Below are 20,012 nucleotides of genomic sequence, written 5' to 3'. Positions count from 1 at the left end.
AATGACCAGGAGTTTTGACTTCCACCCACTATAGATTCAAAGAGCCACAAAGGTTAGAGCAACCACTGTGAGGGAAGCAGGAAGAAACATTTTTTCTACTGTTGGCTTTACTGCTACTTAGTGATTTAACCTTTCGCATTCACCTACACTGCACTTTCAATTAATCATTTGGAATGATTAAGGGAGGATGCAGTATTTATCTTTTCTCATACAATTGTTAAATTACTCAGCACCGTTTATTCAAGAGGTTGTCCTTTTCCAAAGAATTACTGTAGTGTTTTTTGTAATTGACTGTAAATGTGTGACACAGTTTCTGAATTCTCTTTGTCTATCTTTTCACAAATAATAGATTGTCTGATTACTACACACTTACAACATATAGATCATTCTATAAGTCCTTTCATTTCTATATAAATTTTAGAATCAGCATATTAATTGTCACATACATGCACATACACATACAGAAAATCTGCTGAGACTTCAACTGGAATTACATGGACAGGTTGGGATTAGTGACCTTTTAAGAAAAGGCATCAGAGTTCCCTAGTATTCCCTTGATTGTCACTCACTGCTCCTCTCCCACCCCCCAAGTACACAAAGAAGAGATCATTTAATATATATATATGTATACACAAACATATATTGTATATATACCATATTGTGGTATATAGTGTGTGTATAGTATCTATATGGCATGTATATGGTGTGTGTGTGTGTGTGTAGCATTGGAGAACTTCTAAATTGCTCAGCAGCTCCTCTAGCCCCAAGTGTACTCAAAATGTAGAACACTGGAGGTGATATAGAGCCATGACACTATTTTCTATGGTTTTCTTCAATCTTTGAGCATCTATTAGAAAAGTTAAAGGTTCCCTGCACCCCTTACCCCTACCCTATAATATACAAAAGGACCTCCCTCGCTCTCCTGCAGCTTGATTCTGAACATTGGCTTATTCCTGTTTCTCTCACAAGTCTATTCTCTTCAATACTTCTAGCTTCTTCTGCATTACTGACTCTCCCACATTGGCCCTCCTCTAGCACTGCAGACCTAATAATCAACACTCATGTACCTGTTTTAGCCCTGGGTTCTCACTGAATATTCTGCAGCATCAAGCTGGTTTGACCGCACACACTTCCTAGTAATTCCATCTCCCACTGGTCTGCTCTTGGCACAGCTTTTGAAGCCAGAAACTATCTACTACAATATTACCCAGCATGTGTTCTATGTAGCAGAAATTCTGAGGAATATTAATATTGTACTAAGGGTAAATTACTACCAAATTTATAAATTTTTATTTACAAAAGGAGCATTTCATAAATTAAGGAACATTGTAAATCTAAAAAAAAAAAAAAAAAAGAGATCATTTAAGAACATGGTCAGAAGGCAGCCTGATCTTGAACTTCCAGGTTCCAGAACTATAAGGAAATTACTTTTTGTTGTTGAAGCCACCTGATCTATCACATTCTATCACGGCAGCTCCAGCTGACTACCACCACCAATCCCAAGTCTCACCATTAATGGAAAGTAGGGATTCCTACTATTTTCAGGGTCATGGACATTTTGGCAGTCTGGGAAAGCTAATGAACCTCCTCTCAGAACAACTGGACATATGGCAATCACAGTATTAAAAAACAAATGTGTGATACGGTAACACACGAGCATCTTCAGCAGTACATTAAGCGAAAGACAGAGTGGCAGCCTAATCACTGGCATCACTGGCATCACTTCAAAATAGGGATGAGTGTAACTGGTGTCCTAACTACACTTCTGAAAGGGACAGGAAAGTATCTGAGATCTCCAAAGACTATCCTAACTCTGGTTTGTTGCTCACATTCATCGTGATAAGAATTGCTAAATTTCAGCAAAAGGTCAGTGAAAGCAAAGCTACTCCACTCCCCCGACCCCCCATAAGCAGACTCCCTGGAGGAGCCTGTGCCATAGGGGTGGGGTACCTTCTATGCTGCGAATGTCCTCCCGCCACAGCTCCAGGTGGGCGGCCATCTCTCGAGCCTTCTCAACAAACCTCTTCCAAGACTTACTGCTATACCGTTTCCACTGGTCCCACTCCGATAAATACTTCATTTGGGTCTCCTGAATGTCCCTGCATTAAAAAAAAAAAAACAAAGACAGCATAGGAATTTTGAGGGGGTTTGATAGTCTAGGAGGGAGGAAAAATGTGCAGTTGTTCACTAAGTCAAAAGGGATAGATGACAAGTCCCCAGGCAGGTACAGGAAACTGAGATTTGCGTGGAACTGAAGCGGGACAGGGGGCTGGGAGCTGGGGCCTGGGAGAGAGGGACTTGGAATTCCAATTTGAAGGATGTGTTTCTTTTTTTAATTGCGATATAATTGACATATAGCATTATATTCACTTCAGGTATGCAGCACATGGTTTTGTATTTGTTTATCTATGAAACGATGACAACAGTTACTGTATGAGGGGCTAGGAAACCCCTTGAAGGAAGAAAATAGAGCTCCCGCTTGGGGGTGGCAACATTTAGTACGGAGCAATAGTATTTCATAAGAATTCAAATTTTGTGAATATGAAATAGTAGAAAATAAAGCACCGTCACGCCACTGTTTGAGAACACAAGTTCCCCCCCAGGCTCCCCCATACACACAAATTTAAAATGAAAATCACTCAGGTTTGTACGTTTTCAAGCTGCAAGGCATCGGCTGGGTTTAAGCCACTTCCCCTGGGAAGCCCAAACAGCTAAACAGAGACATTCACCTCTGTCATTATATCAGGCCAACAGGAAAATCATGTTTTGAATTCTGCAAGGATAGAGAAGATGGCCAGCTAGCCCCCAAATCCATTCTCCCCTTCTCTGGCACCAGCTCTAGACAGTACCCGGCCTCCCTGAGGGACAGGTACGGCCCCGTGACTATAAGTTCTCTCCAGCAGAAACGTAAGTAGAAGTGAGACGTGTCATCTCCGGACCCAGCTCATACTCACCCTTGTCACCCAGTAAACATGTGTGCGCTGTGTTTCAATGTGACTCTATGGCTCTTCCCTTTCAGACAAGCAATCTCTTTTCCCATCCATCGAGTTGGGGCTGGCCAGGTGATCGGCACAGACTATAGACTGCAGCGGAAGTGCTGCTGTGCCAGCTCTACCCCAGTGTCAAAAAGCCTACAGGTTGCTGCTCCTCCCCTGCACCCTGCTGCCACCATGCAGACGAGGCTAGGCTACTTTGCTGATGGAAGATCCATCCCACACTGGTCAACAGCCAGCTGATGCTCAGCTTCCACAAACAGTTCCATCTGCCAGACCACAGCTGGTCATGCATAATGAACCCAACTGGAATTAGAATGGCCCATCGGACCTGCAGACTTGTGAAACTGTTTGAAGCTACAAAATTGTGGGTGATTTATTATATAGAATAGTTAACTGGTGCACTCACTCCATGCTCTTTCTCTTCCTGCTGGCTGGAGGCAGACAACACTGAGGGCTTTGGGGGTGCTGCAGAACCACAAGATGGAAGGAGACTGGGCCCCTGAGGACAGCAATACCCCGCCTTGACCTGAACCCAGGAGTTTTTACATGAAATAAACTTCTAATGGGTTGAGCTACTACATGTTTGGGTATCTTTGCCACAACAGCTTGGCTTAGTAAGCTAATTAATATAGTTTTAATTATGTGAGCTATTCAGAAAATGCAGTCCATGCATAAAACAGCACCTTTGCCCAAAGCATCTATTACAGGCTTCCAGATGGCTATGGAACATACCTTAATCTCCGCTTCTCAGAAATGTTCAATGCATACTTTCGAATGGATTGGTTATCAAAGTTTTCAGAGATTCCTCCCTCCAGCTGGGAGGTATAAGAGTCTGTTGGCTTCAGCAAAGTGCCACTTTGCCTGTCTCGGGTAAGGATGTTCCTCTTCCGTGCAATAGACCGGTAGCTTGGCAATTCTTGAAGGAAATTCACAGGTGGAGGAGAAAAGCAACTGGAGTCCAAAGAAAGGCTCTCTGCATAGAAAAGAGACGACCGTCATTCACCCCAGCGGGCTTGGGAGCTGCAAAACAAGACTTGCACAGGAGACCTGGGTCACAGAGAACAGAACTAAACCTTGCTGACCCTCACAAGCCTGGGCCACTGCCAAAAGCATTTGTATCTTATTATTTTATTTATCAGGATGGTGCTTGGGACAATGACATCATCTCCAAGTAGATTCACTTTCGGCAAATGTCTTAGCAAGTAAGCATTCAGTTACCTGCCAGCTGAGTTCTAGTGTTTGGCTGCAGCCACTAACTCAATGTGTGACCTTGGGCAGGAATCTGAACTCTGCTCTTCATCTGTCAAATGGGGTGAGGACTACATGCCCCAACTATCCTCACAGTGCAGCAGATGACGACGTACAGGATAAAACTGTGAGAAGCATCAAGTGCCATGCAGGTACATAGCGATAATAACAGTAACAGTTGATAATTACGTTTCTAGAGCATTCCCTATGCACCAAACACTATGTTAGAGCTTCACAGCCCTCATGGGATTTGGGCTGGCCCCGTGATCTGCAGCAGAAGTGAGGTTGTGCTTGCATTACACTTCACTGGCTTCTGCTGCTCTCTGGATCCCAGCAGCAGCCCCATGAACAAGCCCAAGCTATCTGGGGAATGAGACCACGCATCCCAGCTGAGACCACCCCAGACCAGTATACAGGCAGCTGACCACAGGCAGAGGAAGGTACTATTGTTTTCCCCATTTTATGAGAAAATAAAGTCACCAGTGAGTGTGCCACCCCCTTGCCAGACCCACAACACTCTGCCCAATTTGACTTCTGCTCTTGTCTGCAGGTCCACAGCTCTGTGTGCTCCCACCACACATTTTTAGGATCTTTCAGATGCTAAAAGGGTAGGTGTTCCCTCTTCTTTGGAGCTTTTGCATGCACTGTTCCGCCCTCTGCCTTGATCCTATAAGCTCCTACTCCAATGTCACTTCCTTCCTTCCTCGAATGTCACTATTATTAGGTGTCGGGTTCCACATTTTCCCAAATACGGTAAGTCCTTTGGAGGATTTACCACAATTTGATAAATACATAGTTATTTGGGTAACTTTGTAAGTATGTCTGTCTCCCCCAGGGGCTGGGCTGACTTCCTCACCATTGCACCCCAGGACCCTGGCTTAACGCAAAAGTCCAATAAATGGTTACTGGATGGATGGATGGATGGATGGATGGATGGATGGATGGATGGACGGACAGATGGACAGCATTCCTGATTTTGCCCATGTTTGGAGAGTCTGCATGTGGGGACTCTGGAAACAGAAACACATCTTCCTGATTCAAACACTAATGTTTTTTCTATAACATCAGGTCAAAGCTGGAGGCCAAGCAAGCTTAGCTGTGCCTTGTGTACCCTAAGTAGTCTGGGCTTTCTATTGAAGATGCAGGATACCCCCAAGATGGGTTCTATGCATGATCTGATTTTTGTTGTGGGAGAGGTTAAAATTGCTTGGGTCTGATTCCTGTTAAATATCAGCTGTGTGCATTTTGGGAAAAGTTACTTAGCCTCTCTGAGCTTCTGTTTCCTCACCACAAATATTCAACAAATAGATCGACCGTGTGTCAAATCTGGAGCTAGGGATACCACAGTGAACAGGGTAAACACCCTACTCACTGGCAGGGGGAAATCAGACAATAAGCAGGCAATAAATTCTATGCTGGGAGGTATTAAAAAAATATGGGATAAGGCGATTGGTGGGGTGAGGTGATAAGGTGGGGTTAGGTCTGATGGCATCTGAGACAGAATGGAGGGAATAAGCCCCGTGGATATTTGGGCAAGAGCACTGTGGGGAAGGGAAACAGAAAGTGCAAAGGCCCTGAGGCACAGAGGTACATGGATTGATGAAGCATACGTGGGCCTACGTGGAGGGACAGGGGTATGGTAGGCTCTTTTTTTGGTGAACTCTCATGAGCCACATCAGCCCTTCTGTGGTCCCCTCCCCAAGTCTCAGTCACATCTATGACTTGCTTTAACCAAAGGTCAAAACAGAAATGACAATCTACCAGTTGGAGTCTGACAGTGAAGACCTAAACCTCCAAAGGGCTTGGAAGCTTCCATTTTGATGCTCTTGGGAGCCTGGGGCTACCATGTAAAAAGTCCAGCTATGCTGGGGGACGAGCTGATGGAAAAAGGCATCCCCAAGCCTCCAGAAGTCTCAGCGATGTCACCCCAGGGAGCCACTGCAGCCAGTCCCCAGCCTTCCAGGTCACCCTAGCCAGCGCCACCATGGGTGTGAAGAGGCCATCAGATGCTCCAGCCCCAGCAGATGTGACATGCAGCAAACTGCCTCCTCCTGCCTGATGACATCCTGATGCGCAGAATTCACAGAAACAATAAAAAAGCATAAACCTCTACATCTGGGTAGTTTGTTAGTGACAACTGGCAAGTGGGATGGAGAATGGAAAAATAGTCAGAGCGTGCCAGGCCAGGTGGGGCTCTGTGGGCTGCGATACCGCCCTCGCATACGGCAGATGGGAAGCCGCCAGGGGCTCTGGGCTGAAGCAGGCAGTGGGCTGATCACGTTTTAAAGGCGCACTTTCGAGGCTGCCAGGCAGATCTCCATTATTCAAACAACTCAACAAAACCACCCAGCCAAAAAATGGGCAGAAGATACAAATAGACGCGCCTCCAAAGAAGTCATACAGATGGCCAACAGGTACATGAGAAACTGCTCATCATCACTCAGCGATGGGAAATCCACATCAAAACCACAATGAGATACCAGCTCACACCTGTGAGAATGACCCACATCAAAGACCAGAAACAAGTGTGGGCGCAGGTAAACTGGTTTAGCCTCTATGGAAAATAGTATGACCCAGAAATTCCACTCATAGGTATCTATCGGAAGAACAAATATAAAACTCCAACTTGAAGGGATACACGCCCCCTTCTCTGTTCACTGCAGCACTATTTCCAACAGCCGAGCTAAGGAAACAACCTAAGTGCCCCAAAATAGATGAGTGGATCAAGAAGATGTGCTGTATCTGCAAAATGGAATATTACTCAGTGATCAAAAAAGATAAACTCATGCCATCTGTGACAACACAGATGGAACTAGAGGGGATGATGCTAAGTGAAATAAGTCAGAAGGAGAAAGACAACTATCACGATTTCACTCATGTGGCATATAAAGAACAAAACAGGGCCTCCTTATGGCACAAGGGGTTAAGCAATGCACTATGAAGCAATCCACAGCCTCTGCAGCACGAGTTTGATCCCCGGCCAGCCGGGGAGCAACCCACATGGTGCAGCAGACCTCTCCTGTCTCGCCCACTGCTCCCCTCAGCAGTGTATTTCAGTCAATCTGCCTGCTCTGTTCCCCACTCTGTCTCTGGTGAATCCTCTCTCTCTCACACACACACACTCCCCCCCGCATCTCTGGCCTGTACCCCAGCTCTTGTATGCATAAATAAATAAATCTTTTTAAAAAAAAGAACAAAACAAAGGAACAAACAAAATCAAACCCAAACCAACCCTTGGATCTGACTGCAGAAGTGAAGCTGGGGGTGGGTGAAGCAAAGGGTGGAGGATTACTGGTATTTTGATGGTGGGTGTGGTGTGATAAAGGTTTGAAGAGATGGGAACCTGCACTCCTGAAATATACACAGTGCTGTAAACCACTGCACTGTTACCACAATAAAAAAAAATTACAACTATCAGGGCCTCCCTGGTGGTGCAGGGGTTAAAGTTTCAGTACTATCAAGCCACTGCAGCAAGAGCTGGAGCCCCAGCCAGGGAGCTGACCCACATGGTGCAGCAGACCTCTCCTGTCTCTCCCGCTGCTCCTCAGCAGTGTATTTCAGTAGATCTGCCTGTTCTGCTCCCCACTCTGTCTCTGGTGAATCCTCTCTGCTCCCAAACCTCTGGCCTACACCCCAGTTCTTGTATGCATAAATAAATAAAAATGAATCTTAAAAAAAATTACAAGTACAAAAAAAACAAGACAGAACCCCACTTTCCACCACAGGGGTCACTTATGAGCCCTAAAGGTCACTGATGGTACAGGGACAGGCTAGGCTCTGTTGCCACACACAGTGGGAGCCATAAACCTACTGCCGGCTAGGAGGACAGAGAAGGGCTTCCACACAGGGAAGATGGGGAGCCTGGAGGAGGGCAGCCCCTGACCTCACTCTGTGCTGAGTCGGACAGGGCTATCTGCCTCCCTGGCGGGCATGTTCAGACACAAGGGAACAGCTGTGGCCCCACAGATGACACACAGCCACGCGCCTGGAGCCCCGCCAGTCTCCATGTGCCAGTCTGTGAGTTTCACTCAGCCTTTATTTCCTGGCGCCGGCCCCCAGGAGGATATGACACACTTCCATCAGTAACAGGGGCTTCTTAAAGCAAGTATGGGGATGTGGCAAGGTAGGACCTGAAGATAGAACGTCCAAATCTTGGCTGGAGGTCACTCCCTCGCTCTGCACAGCAACAAAGAGCTGTTATCAACTCTGAACAAAGGTCTTGCTATGGGCAGTGCCAGACACACTGAATATTCAGCGACTGTGGTCAGCGGGTCACAGCCCCCCTGCAGCTGGAGCCTGGGCTGGCCTGTCACCCACCAGCCAGGCCACCCCCAGGCGAGACAATGGCTGTCTCAGAGGACACGACACCATGGCTCTCAGTGATGGGGATGGAGTGACAAGTAGGAGTGGCTGCTATTTAACTGAGCGCTTACTTTGCACCAGGCTATTCGAGTCTCAAAATGCATCACCACTCTTAAGACTCTGCCCTACTCTCTGAACAGAAACAGAGACTCTGCGGCTCAGAAGGGAAGAACCTGATCCACATACACGGGCCGGAAGAGCCGGAGCCGGGAAGGGAGGCGTGTCAGCCGTGGGCCGTGGATCTGAGAGCGCTTCATAAATACCAGAAGGCCTCACAGAGGAAGTAGCTCTTTGTTCTTTCACAGGCTCCACCAGAAGAGTCTGTCCTGTTCACATCTCCGAACCACAGGCCCTGGAGGAAAACCCTATTTTCAAAGTGGAGGCCAGGAAAGAGGAAGGCAGTTTCCTCTCCAGCCATCCCCAGCTGCTCCAACTTCAAATGGAAAGTAAAATTGTAACCATACCATTGAAGCCAGACAGCATTACTTTTATTAGCTACAATCCGCATCCTCCTGCTTCTCATGGGACCACGCACCTTTCAAAGCTGACATCACCTGCTTTCTCATCGGCTTCGCTGCCCTGGCTCCTCCATAGTGAACCCGGGGCCCCCAGGAGCGGCTGCCCAAGGCTTGGACAGCCAGGCGGACCCCCAGCTCTACAGTCTAAGAAACGTGGCTGCGTGCTTTCTGAGCTCAGCTTTCTCATCTGCAGAGAATAAGAATCTCACATGGTTAATGTCAGACATGACCTGAGGTGGAGCAGCCAAAGTGCCATCAGCCCAGCTACCTAAGTCCTGTGGTCAGCGTGGGGCTGTCCACTTGTTATAGGGCAGCCCCGATATTGAACGGGTTGCCTGGCTGTGGGTCCTCACCCGCGCGCTTACAAGGGACTTATGAATACTCCACTGCAGGCACACACAAAAGGTTAATAAAAGGCTTATTTACAAGGGAAAAGGAAATAAGGAAAATGTACAACTCAGGGAGAAAATAGGGAAATAAAATCTTTAATGCGTCCTACCCGATCCGCCGACCTGGAAACCCAAAGGCACTCTCAGAGCTGGCCGGACGCTGCGAGCTGGTGGGGAGTCAAAATGGGGGACCCCCCAAAGCCCACGTATCTGGCTTTATACTAACCTGGCTGCTTAACCCCACCCTCAGGTCCCAGCCACCTTCCCTTTGGTGGTGATGGGGTTTGGAGTTCCCGGTGTCTTTGGCTTTGGCCTGGGGTGGGGGTAGAGTCCACAAAACCTGTATGGAATTAGCTTTAGGACAGCCTTTTCCCCCTAACACACTGACCACCTCTACTGGAGGGGGGAGCATATGTCAGATATTAGGGTGCTTCCAACTCAGAATGCCTAGAATGCTGTAAGAGCATTCAGCAATGAGATTACTATTTAGGGGGCAGGACTGAGCCATTACAGGAGTCATAAGTGTTGTATCTGGTATCCAGCATCTTTCTAGGTTAAGGGCAAAGTCTCTGAGCTTAGCGCAATGTCTTGCTCAGGTACAGGAAGACCCTCTGCCTGAAGGATGAATAAAGGGATGGGCAGGCAGAGGCAGCACATCTGGAGAGCAGGCTATGGCCAACTTCCTTGGCAGCTCTTTCCACAGGCTACCAAGTCCCACCAACAGGCAGAAACACTCCAAGAACATGGGCACAGGCCAAGGTGGCTCCAGACTCCCCAAGCCTCCTGAGTGCTTGCCCAGAACCCAGCCCAGCCGTATTTGGCGCTGGTTCACTTCAGGGCTTTTCTTCCCACTCACAGAATCATGAAAACTCTGGCTAAGAAGGGACCTTCCAGGTCAGCCAGTCTAGGCCTCTCGCCAGCTGCTGTGGGAACTGGTTCTGTTTGGCCATTTGCACGGACCCTTCTCTGTATGGGACTCTGACACAGATGAGACCGGCAGTCCTGCACGCTGCCCCGATAGTGCAGGCCACGCTGCACCCATCCCTGTCGGTAGTGACCTACTCAACTGCTTACCGTGAGCGGTCTCTGACCCTCAGCCTCTCCCACTAGACCGTGACCTCCATGAGGGCAAAGACCCATCTCTCTCCTTCACTGTGAGCCCAGGGTCCCAGCACAGAGCCACTTGTTATAGGGCAGCAGCTTCAGTAAGAACCTGCTGCACGCACGAACCGTGAATGAGCAGATCTGGCTCACCCTCCAGCTTACCCAAGTGCAAGATTATTAGCAACACCAGCTAAACACAGGCATCAGGGCCTCCCTGGCGGCGCAGGGGTTAAAGTCTCAGCCACTTATGCATGCATTAGATCCCCAGCCAGGGAGCTACTCACATGGCAGTGTGGCATGGTGCAGACCTCTCCTGTCTCCCTGCCGCTCCCCTCAGCAGTGTATTTCAGTCAATCTGCCTGTTCTGCTCCCCACTGTCTGGTGAATCCTCTCACCGCCCCCCCCACACCTCTGGCCTGTACCCTAGTTCTTCTATGCATAAATAAATCTTTAAAACACATACACACACACACAGAGGCACCGAAAGAGAAGAAAACAGGCCAAGCAGAATGCTGAGCTGCTGAGCATGTGTGCGTCCTTCCTCTCTTGGGTCCCACGCACTGTCAGAAATGTGCTCTGTCATTTCCCAGGAAATGACGGAGGGGCTGATATGCATCAATCAGTCTGCTAGCATCAGTTTACCATCTTCTAGATGCAACATGGTCCTCGATTTCTAAACTCTTTGGACTTCTTTCCACTCATATTCTATGGCTTGACACCAGCACAGACGAATGGGCACTGACATGGACAGTAAACGGAGGTGGGGCAACAGAGTCATCTGTGTGTGAAGCCAGAAGCTCACCGTCCAGGGCATTTAGTGCCCAGAATCCTCCAGGCCAAGCACTCGTCACTTCTCTTCTCCTGTAAAGGCCGCCCCAGCTTCCACTCACGCGTCACTCACCGCAACCAACCACAACATGCCCAGCACTTTCCTAGGACGGGGACAAAGCCTTGAACACAACACACAAGCGCCTGTCTCACTAGCGCTTACATTCCAGCTGGAGGAGACAGTGAACAAGAACAATATAAGGGCCTCCCCGGTGGCGCAGCGGTTGAGCACTGGGTTGCGAAACTGCCCACAGCCTCTGCGGCACCAGTTCGATCCCTGGCCACTGGGCGAGGGTCCCACATGGCACGCAGACCTCTCCGCTGCTCCCCTCAGCAGTATGTTTCGTCAGTCTGCCTGTTCTGCTCCCCGCTCTGGCTCTGGTGAATTCTCTCACCCTCCCGCGCTTCTGACTGTACCCAGTGCTTGTATAAATAAATAAATAAATAAATCTTTAAAAAAGAAAAGAAAACAATATAAGAATGTGGAGAAAAATGAGGGAGGGTGGGTTTGGGCAAAGCCTGAGGGAGGGAAAGAGCCACCTGGCGACCTAGGAGAAGGGCAGCATACAAGGGCAAGGAAAGTGTGATTGCAAAGGCCTTGGGGAAGGACTCGGCACAGGCAGTTCTAGAAACAGGAAGGAAGTCAGTACGGCTGGAGGAGTCAGCAGAGAGTGATGGGGTCAGAGGTCAGGAAAGAAACAGGCCCGTGGGTCAGAGTGAGGTCATGGATTTTATTTGGGTAACGTGGGAACTACGGGGGTCAGTGAGAGGAGAGAGGTGTAGTGTCTGAGCAAAGAATGACGTGGTCTGACAACAGCACCTCTCGGGTCAGCCCTGAGGCTATTTCTGTCCTCAAGCAGCACAGACTGGCACGGCCGCCCCTGCCAGGGCACGCACGCAGGCTGCTCGTCCTGCAAGGACAGGAACGCCGTCTGCACCGTGCAGTGGTGAGCAACCGAAACATGGCTGGTGAGACTGAAGGGAGGAATTTTTAATTCTTTCAGGATTCTTTTAATGTTTAATTCAGAAATTAAAATTCTTTTAATGTTTAATTCAGAATTTAAACATGCGTGTCCACAACAACTCGTGGCAGGTGTCCACTGCACTGGACAACATATGGGGGCCTCATCATAGGAGCCCAGACCAAGGCAGGAGAAGCCAGGGCCCTGGCAGTCTTCTCCATCGGCCAGATCTCCAGGGCTGGGAGGACCCATGAGTCAAGTTTGCAGGCTCCTGGGTGGGGACTGGCTGGGCGCAAAGTTTTCAGACTAGGTGAGTCAGTAGCCTTCAGAAGCAGTGACTCAGCAGGGGCTCAGAACTCCAGTCCCCTGGTTTTCAAGCCAGTTAAGCACAGGTGGCCTGCTGGGGAGCAGTTTCTGCAATTCCGTTTGCAGGGACAGCCAGCTAAGAACACAGCTCCCACAGCTGCTGCCTGGCTTCATTCCCCAGCCTCTGTGCCACCATGTGGGACCCAGCTAGTCTCCTGACCCTTCTGTGCCTCAGTTCTCCTGCCTGTAAAACGGGGATAGTCATTCCCACCTTGCACAGACCTCCTTGCACAAATGTCAGGAGATGATGTTTACATATAAAGTGCTGAGCAAAGAGGTTAGTAAACCTTTTCTACAGTCAGACAGTAATTACTTACTCTTTACTGCCCGGTCTCTACCACACTCAGCTCCACCCTTGTAGCTGGTGAGCAGCCCTGAGCCACGAATGAAACGGGCATGACTGTGTTCTAATAAAGTTTTATTTATAAAAACAGGTGGCCAGTGGACTGTGGCTTGCAGACTCCTGGCTTAGAGAAGTGCCTGGCACAGGGGGCTCAACAATTGTTGGAACATCGCTGCTTCCTTATTGATGAACTTAATGTACATGGAGATTCAGATCTGCAGCGGGTGGTCTCCTTCCATGGACCACACGGCCCCACAGGTGGAGTGTGCATGATCCTCGGCCAGGAACCTTCCGAGCAAGAACACCAACGTGTCTGGAAGCCACGATCATCACCAGCCTTTATTGAGCTTTCCCAGGCCACCACGATGCCACACCCTTTACAAACTTATCTCCTGGGAGCCTAACAAGGACTTTAATACTGGGATCCTTCATCTGTATTGCCCTCATTTTGCAATCTAGGAAGTTTGGAGAAGATAAGAAGTTTGACCAAGGTTGCGCTCAGATCTAAACCTTGAGGGTGTCACTGGGTAAAGAGAAGGTCCATCTGGCCTGGTAACCATGTTCCTCTGAACTAAGTCTGCTTACAGGAACCAGTAGGAGGCTAATAAGACCTCAGATGTAACCAAACCAACCATCCCCAAGATGGCGATGGGGTGGCGTGTGCAAAAAGAGGTGTGTGCAAAGGTGCCTAGTGCAAAAAGAAATTGTCTGGACATGACCACTAGAACCCAGTCCTAGCCCATGACATGTGGCTGTAACCCCATAAAGGATCAGCCAGAGGCTTGGCCCAAAGGGCTGGCACCTAAGAGGGCTGGCACATAACAGATGCTCAATAAACACCGTCCAATGAAGTCAATGATGGACTCAGCACTGGGAAGTTGCTTGACAAGCTGCTGAAACAGGACATTGATGTTGGAAGCTGCTTGGTTTCCAAAGGGGTAAAATGGACAAACAACAGCTACTCCCTTGAGTTGCCGTGAGAAACTCAAGGCAGTTACATGCGGAGTCCAAATTCCAACTGCTGACCCGGGCCTACCAGAGCTTACAGTCCCATCTCTTCTTCCCCTCAGCTCCAACGGGGGCCTCCTCAAATACATCAAGGTCATTCCCACCTCCAATACTCTGCTCTGCAGCTCTCTGCCCTTTGCTCCGGTTAATGCAGGCTCCTTTGAGTTCTTGGACCTCAGTGCTTAGTCCCTCTGGATCTCACCCCTGGTCTATAAACTTCTCAGCAACTACGATTAGCTGCAATACCTTCTTTTCCTCTTTACCAGTTAATGTGTCTTCCCTGTTGAAAAAGCAGCACTGTGAAAGCAAGCTTCTTTTTCCACAAGACCCCACGCCTGGTACAAGGTCAAGGCTCCTGGTCAGTTGAGTTCATGCCCTTCCTTCTCCACCAGTGATGAGGTGGGGAGGGTGGAAACTAGCACAAGGGAGGGGGGTCCCCACACCCAAACAATGCACTTTAAAAAGCAACAGATTGCAACAAAGCTTACAACACTGAAAAGTCATTTCCTCCTTTTTCCTTCCAAATTCTTCACTTCCTGAAAAAACAAAAACAAAAAAGGCCAGGAGGACCTCATCCAGCCTGAGTTGCTGGGCAGAGCTCAGCTTCTTCCAGAGTAGGGGTGGGGGTGGGAGCTGGGGATGCTGGGCCTTCCAGAGTAGGGATGCTGGGTCTGGGAGCAGCTGGGATCTCCAGCCAGTGTACCTCTGTCATTCCAGCCTGAGGCACCCTTAGAGGTAGTAAGTGGCCAGGCCTGGGGCACCATTAAAGGTAATAAGTGGCTCCGGTAAAAGGTAAAAGGGCTTCACCGACAGGGAGGAAATTAACACTGTAGGTTGAATTACTACTTGAGTTTCACATAATCTGTTAGACTGAAATAGCCCAAGGCGTAATTGTTCATGTATATAAACACTAAATAGCTAATAGACTACCCCCAGAAAGAATAGGCCTATAGCACACGGAATCATCATAACAACAGGGCTGGAGAAGGCGCAGATGATGGTGATATCGACAATGAAGGTCACAGCTACCACTGGAGTCCTCAGTGCCTTCGAGGGGCTGGTGCTAAGTCTGACAGGCTAATCTCTTTAAATCCACTGTGACCCTATTGGACAGAATTATTCCCATTTCACAGGTAAGCAACCTGAGGGTCAGTGAGGGAACTAACTGGACTTGCTCAAGATTAAACAGCCAAGTTGGGATTCACACCTGGACCAAGGAGGTTCTATAAGAACTACCACTGCTTTACCTTAAAAAGCAAACAAAAACAGGTTCTAGCCCCCCTGCAGGAGGAGTGAGCCAGGCTGTGTGGTTCCACTCCTTTTCCATTCCAGGTTTTCCAAGTCCCGACCCTAGCAGGTAGGGTCAGTCAACTACAGGCTCTCCAGGTTCTGCCTCCTCCCTGAGGAGGAGGGAAGACAATGTCCCCAGGACCTTTACAGGGTTTCGATCCTGCCGGCCACCATCTAATAGCGACCCAGAGATCTTGGCTGAGTCATTTCAGTTCCCCTAATGAATGGTGGGGTCATGGTCACAGTCACTCCCCAACAAAGGGTCAAACGTCCCCTAGTTTGGCCATGCCTCGAAAAGTTAAACATAAGAATTACAGGCAAATCTATTCCTAGATATACACCCTAAAGACTTAGTTGTAAGTTGAAGACAGATGTTCAAACAAAAACTTCTGCACAGACATTCACAGCAGCACTTTTTCTAACAGCGAAAAAGATGGAAACAACCTAAATATCCCTCAACAGATGAGTGACTCTAAAGCGGGGGTACAGCCTGTTAAAAAAAGAAGCAAGTCAAAACGGAGTCATTTATGCCAAGTCCCACTAAACCTTAATACCTGGGTTTGGTTTCAGCATCTCCCAGGGGTGGAATTTTCAACCAAACAATTTGGAATTTCGGGGCAGCACTAATGAGGTAATTGCATTAAGAATTCCCTGTCTTCCTTTCCAAAGGAAGGTACTGCCCGAAGTAATCTTTCCTTTGCTAACCACCTACTAGTCTAATGATAAAAACCTGCTATTCTGTACAACTCCTTGGAGCACCCTCTCCTCGCTATATGCGGGGCTGCCAGATTCCTGAGTTGCTTGGCAAAGCCAATGAGATCTCCAAACATACTCAGTCAAGTTTTGTTTTTAACAATCCATACAATGGAGTATTTATTCAGTCACAGGAAAGTAATGAGGTTGGAAACAACCTAGGTGCCCCAAAACAGATGACTAGATCAAAAAGATGTGGGGCCTCCCTGGTGGCACAAGGGGTTAAATCTCAGCACTATCAAGCTATCGGCACCATGAGTTCGATCCCCGGCCAGGGAGTTAACCTAAATGGTGCATTAGACCCCTCCTGTCTCACCCACAGCTTCCCTCAGCAGTTTATTTCAGTCAATCTGCCTATTCTGCTCTCTACTCTGTCTCTGGTGACTCCTGTCACCCCCACACCTCTGGCCTGTACCCCACTTCTTGTATGCACAAATAAATCTTTTTTTTTTTAATGTGGACTAGATCCACTATGGAATACTATTCAGCAATCAAAAAAGATAAACTCATGCCATTTGCAGCAACATGAATTACGGAGAGGATTATGCTCAGTGAACTAAGTCAGAAGGAAAAAAGAAAAACATCAGATGGTTTCACTTATAGGAGGACTACAGGGGAACCAAATAAGGGATCAAGGGGGAAAAAAAGACAAAACTAGCAGGCAACTATAAATCGGAGACATTCAGCAGGGGTGGGGGAGAGGAAAGAAGAGGGATTAAAACAGGGGTGTGATGAGCACAAGAGACCAATGGTGACTGTTCAGGGGTGACTGGGTGGTGAGAATTTTATGGGGACTACACCTGAGAGGAGAAATCAAACTGTACAAAAATGAATAATGATGTAAAATATATTAAGAGAACTTAAAAAATAAAAATAAATAAAAGTAACGAAGTATTACAACATGGATGAGTCTGGGAAACAGGTATGCTAAGTGAAAGAAGCCAGATACAAATTGTCACATAGTATGTCACCCCATTAATATGAAATATCCAGATTGGAGGGGTCCACAGAAGCAGATTCACAACCACCCACTATATGACAGCAGCCAGTGTGGCTGCAAGTACATCCCATAATTCACTCATTCATTCATTCATTCAACACATATTTAGTATCAACGAGGTGCCAGACATTGTCCTAGGGGAACAATACAAAGCCCCTGTTTTTTAGGGCATCGGTGTTCTAGAAGGAAGGACAGCTAATAAACAGAAAATAATCAAACCAGATGACCTCAGATGTGGTAAGTACTCCAAAGGGCTAAGCAAGCTAACAAGGCAGGGGAGTAAAGGGAGGGCAAGTCTCCACACAAGATGGCCCTGGAGGATACAGAGGTGATATTCGAGCAAAGACCCGACAGGAAGAAAGAAGAGGCTGGGCCTCCCCTGGTGATGCAGCGGTTGAGCGCTGGTCTGCGAGGCTGCCTGTAGCCTCTGCAGCCCCGGTTCGATCCCCGGCCTCTGGAGAGGGTCCCATATGGCGCGCAGACCTCTCCTGCACCCGCTGCTCCCCTCAGCAGTGTACTTCGGTCCTTCTGCCTGCTCTGCTCCCCGCTCTGGCTCTGGTGAATTCTCTCACCCTCCCGCGCTTCTGACTATACCCAGTGCTTGTATAAATGAATAAACAAATCTTTAAAAAAAAAATAGCCAACAGTTTGAAACAAAATAGAACTCTTTAAAAAAAAAAAAAAAAAGAAAGAAGAGGCTGTTGTGTGAAGATCAAACAGAAATGTAGTCCAGGTAAAGAGAACAGCAGATACAAGGGTCCTGAGGCAGAAATGACCTTGCTGCATGGAAGGAAGGGGAAGCAGCCCAATGGCAGGCGCAAGACAGGTTAAAGGACAGCGGCAGGTGTTAACCGTCTGGGGGGGTGAGTTGGGGTCTCATCGCCACACTCACTGGCTGCCATGGAAAAGCCTGGAGTTTATTCTCAGAGCAGTGGAAGTCCCTGTAAAGTTTTACAGTCCTGCATCATTGTGCGGATGTCACAGAGTGAAAAACACAAAGCTGAGTGGTGCAGCCTACTCCATACCTGGGTCCTCGGGACACAGTGGCCCATGTGGTCTGTGCTTTGGAAGAGGGGTGACGTGACCCGCTGCCATGTAGAAGGGTGCACACTTCCCACTCCTGAAACCAGACCCCACGGCCCCACTCTCTCCTCCTACTCTCCTCCCTTGAGGTCACACAGCAGGGCACGGTTCACAAAGTCTACAAAGTTCCCAGCACAGGCCCTTCTTAGCCTCCCACTTGCGCCAGTAGGCACAAGGTCATAAAACATGAGACAGGGAGACATTTGAAAGGGCCAGTTAGAATGATCAGAAAGAGATGCTTAGATAGTCCTCTGCAGATCCAAAAAAGATGCCCTCACTCCCTCGCTCTGGGAAACCTGGGTTGGCATCATAAATGTGACAGACTGTGCTCAAAGAAAAACCAACTAGAAAAATACTTGGACAGTCTTTACTGAAAGGCTGACACCCAGACGCCCTCAGCGGGGCTAATAACCAATCTAGAAAAGAGTTAGCATTAGTCCTGCACTGGCTTCCGTTTTCTGGTTACTGAGCAAGTTCCAGGGGTTTGGGTCTCTGCTCCATTTCCCCTTCTAATTCTAGATGGTAAGAACCATCCAACAGGAAGGGCCCAGTGCCCAAATTCACTCATGTTTTATTCAGATCCTTCAAACAAAACCTCTATTCTCAAATTGAAATAAAGAAAATGCTGCAGATAAAACTCACAGCAGGGTCTATAAAAGAAAGGGCATACAATATTAATGGGGATACGCTCAACAACTAACGTTGGCTTCTTTAAGTGTATATTGGTTGTTCTGAAGGGATATTTTTGGGGGTCTATTTGTGTGGGTTTCTTTTTTAAGAAAAAAGGAATATAATACTTTACTGGCTACTATTTACTGTGCCTTTCTAAGTTCAGGCACTGTGCTAGGCATTTCATTTGTCTCAATGAATGCCTCCAATGTCCTATTCCCATTTTTTTTTTAAGATTTATTTTTTTTTTTTATTTATGCATGCAAGAGCTCGGGTACAGGCCAGAGATGCAGGGGGTGAGAGGATTCACCAGAGACAGAGTGGGGAGCAGAACAGGTGGATCCACTGAAATCCACTGCTGAGGGGAGCAGCGGGGGAGACAGGAGAGGTCTGCCGTGCCATGTGGGTAGCTCCCTGGCTGGGGCCTGAACTCAGGCTGCAGAGGCTGGTGATAGCTTGATAGAGCTGAGACTTAACCCCTGCGCCACCAGGGAGGCCCCCCCATTCCTATTTTAGTGCTGAAAGAAAGCTAAGGCTCAGAGAAGGCAAGTCACACAGCAAAAGCTCACACAGCAATAAACCGCTAAGGCAGAATCGGTTCCAAATTCGTCTCCCGGTAAAGCCTGAGAGGTCTGGGGGGGCGGGCACCCCGGGCTGGCAGGCGGGGCCCGCGAGGGTCTCTCCAGCTTGTGACTGAACAGGTAAGAGGCGGCCGGGGTCCCTCGGGAAGGCAGCCCCCTCGCCGCGGCTCCCTCCAGTCTCCTCGGGGGTCGCGGGCCCTGACCGGCGAGCGGGACGCGAGAGCCCGCGGTGCCCACCCGGCGCCCCATTCCCGGCGGGGGAGCCCCGGGACACCCCCCGCGCCCCGACCCGCGGCCGCGCCTTACCTTGGTGGAGGAGGGGCTGCCTGCCCGGCCCGCCGGGCGGGAGCGCGCTGCCGCTGCCCTCGCTCATGGCTGCGCCCCGCGCCCGCGAGAGCCGCGGGGGACCCGCTCGGCCGCCGCGCCCCGCAGCCCCCGCCCGCCCCGCCCCCGGGCCCGCCCCCGGGCCCGCCCCGCCCCGCCCCCGGCCTGCCGGGATTCCAGGCTCCCGC

General features: G+C 48.9%; 1 protein-coding gene across 1 annotated transcript in view; it reads right to left on the bottom strand.

Annotated features, from left to right (window-relative positions):
• Positions 1–19,873, bottom strand: part of TMC7 (transmembrane channel like 7) — a gene marked incomplete at both ends in the record, with an annotated part of 42,132 nt that extends 22,259 nt beyond the window's left edge. The window contains 3 exons of the mRNA XM_084250230.1: positions 1,951–2,099; positions 3,729–3,969; positions 19,807–19,873. Of these exons, the coding sequence (XP_084106356.1) occupies positions 1,951–2,099; positions 3,729–3,969; positions 19,807–19,873 (457 nt within the window). The remainder of the gene's footprint in view (positions 1–1,950; positions 2,100–3,728; positions 3,970–19,806) is intronic.
• Between the last annotated feature and the right edge of the window lie 139 nt (positions 19,874–20,012).

Source organism: Talpa europaea, assembly GCF_964194135.1.
Source record: "Talpa europaea genome assembly, chromosome: 12".
In the NCBI taxonomy this organism is placed as follows: Eukaryota; Metazoa; Chordata; class Mammalia; order Eulipotyphla; family Talpidae; genus Talpa; species Talpa europaea.
Note: the sequence above shows the minus strand (reverse complement) of the source record. Positions and strands in the feature narration are given on the sequence as shown.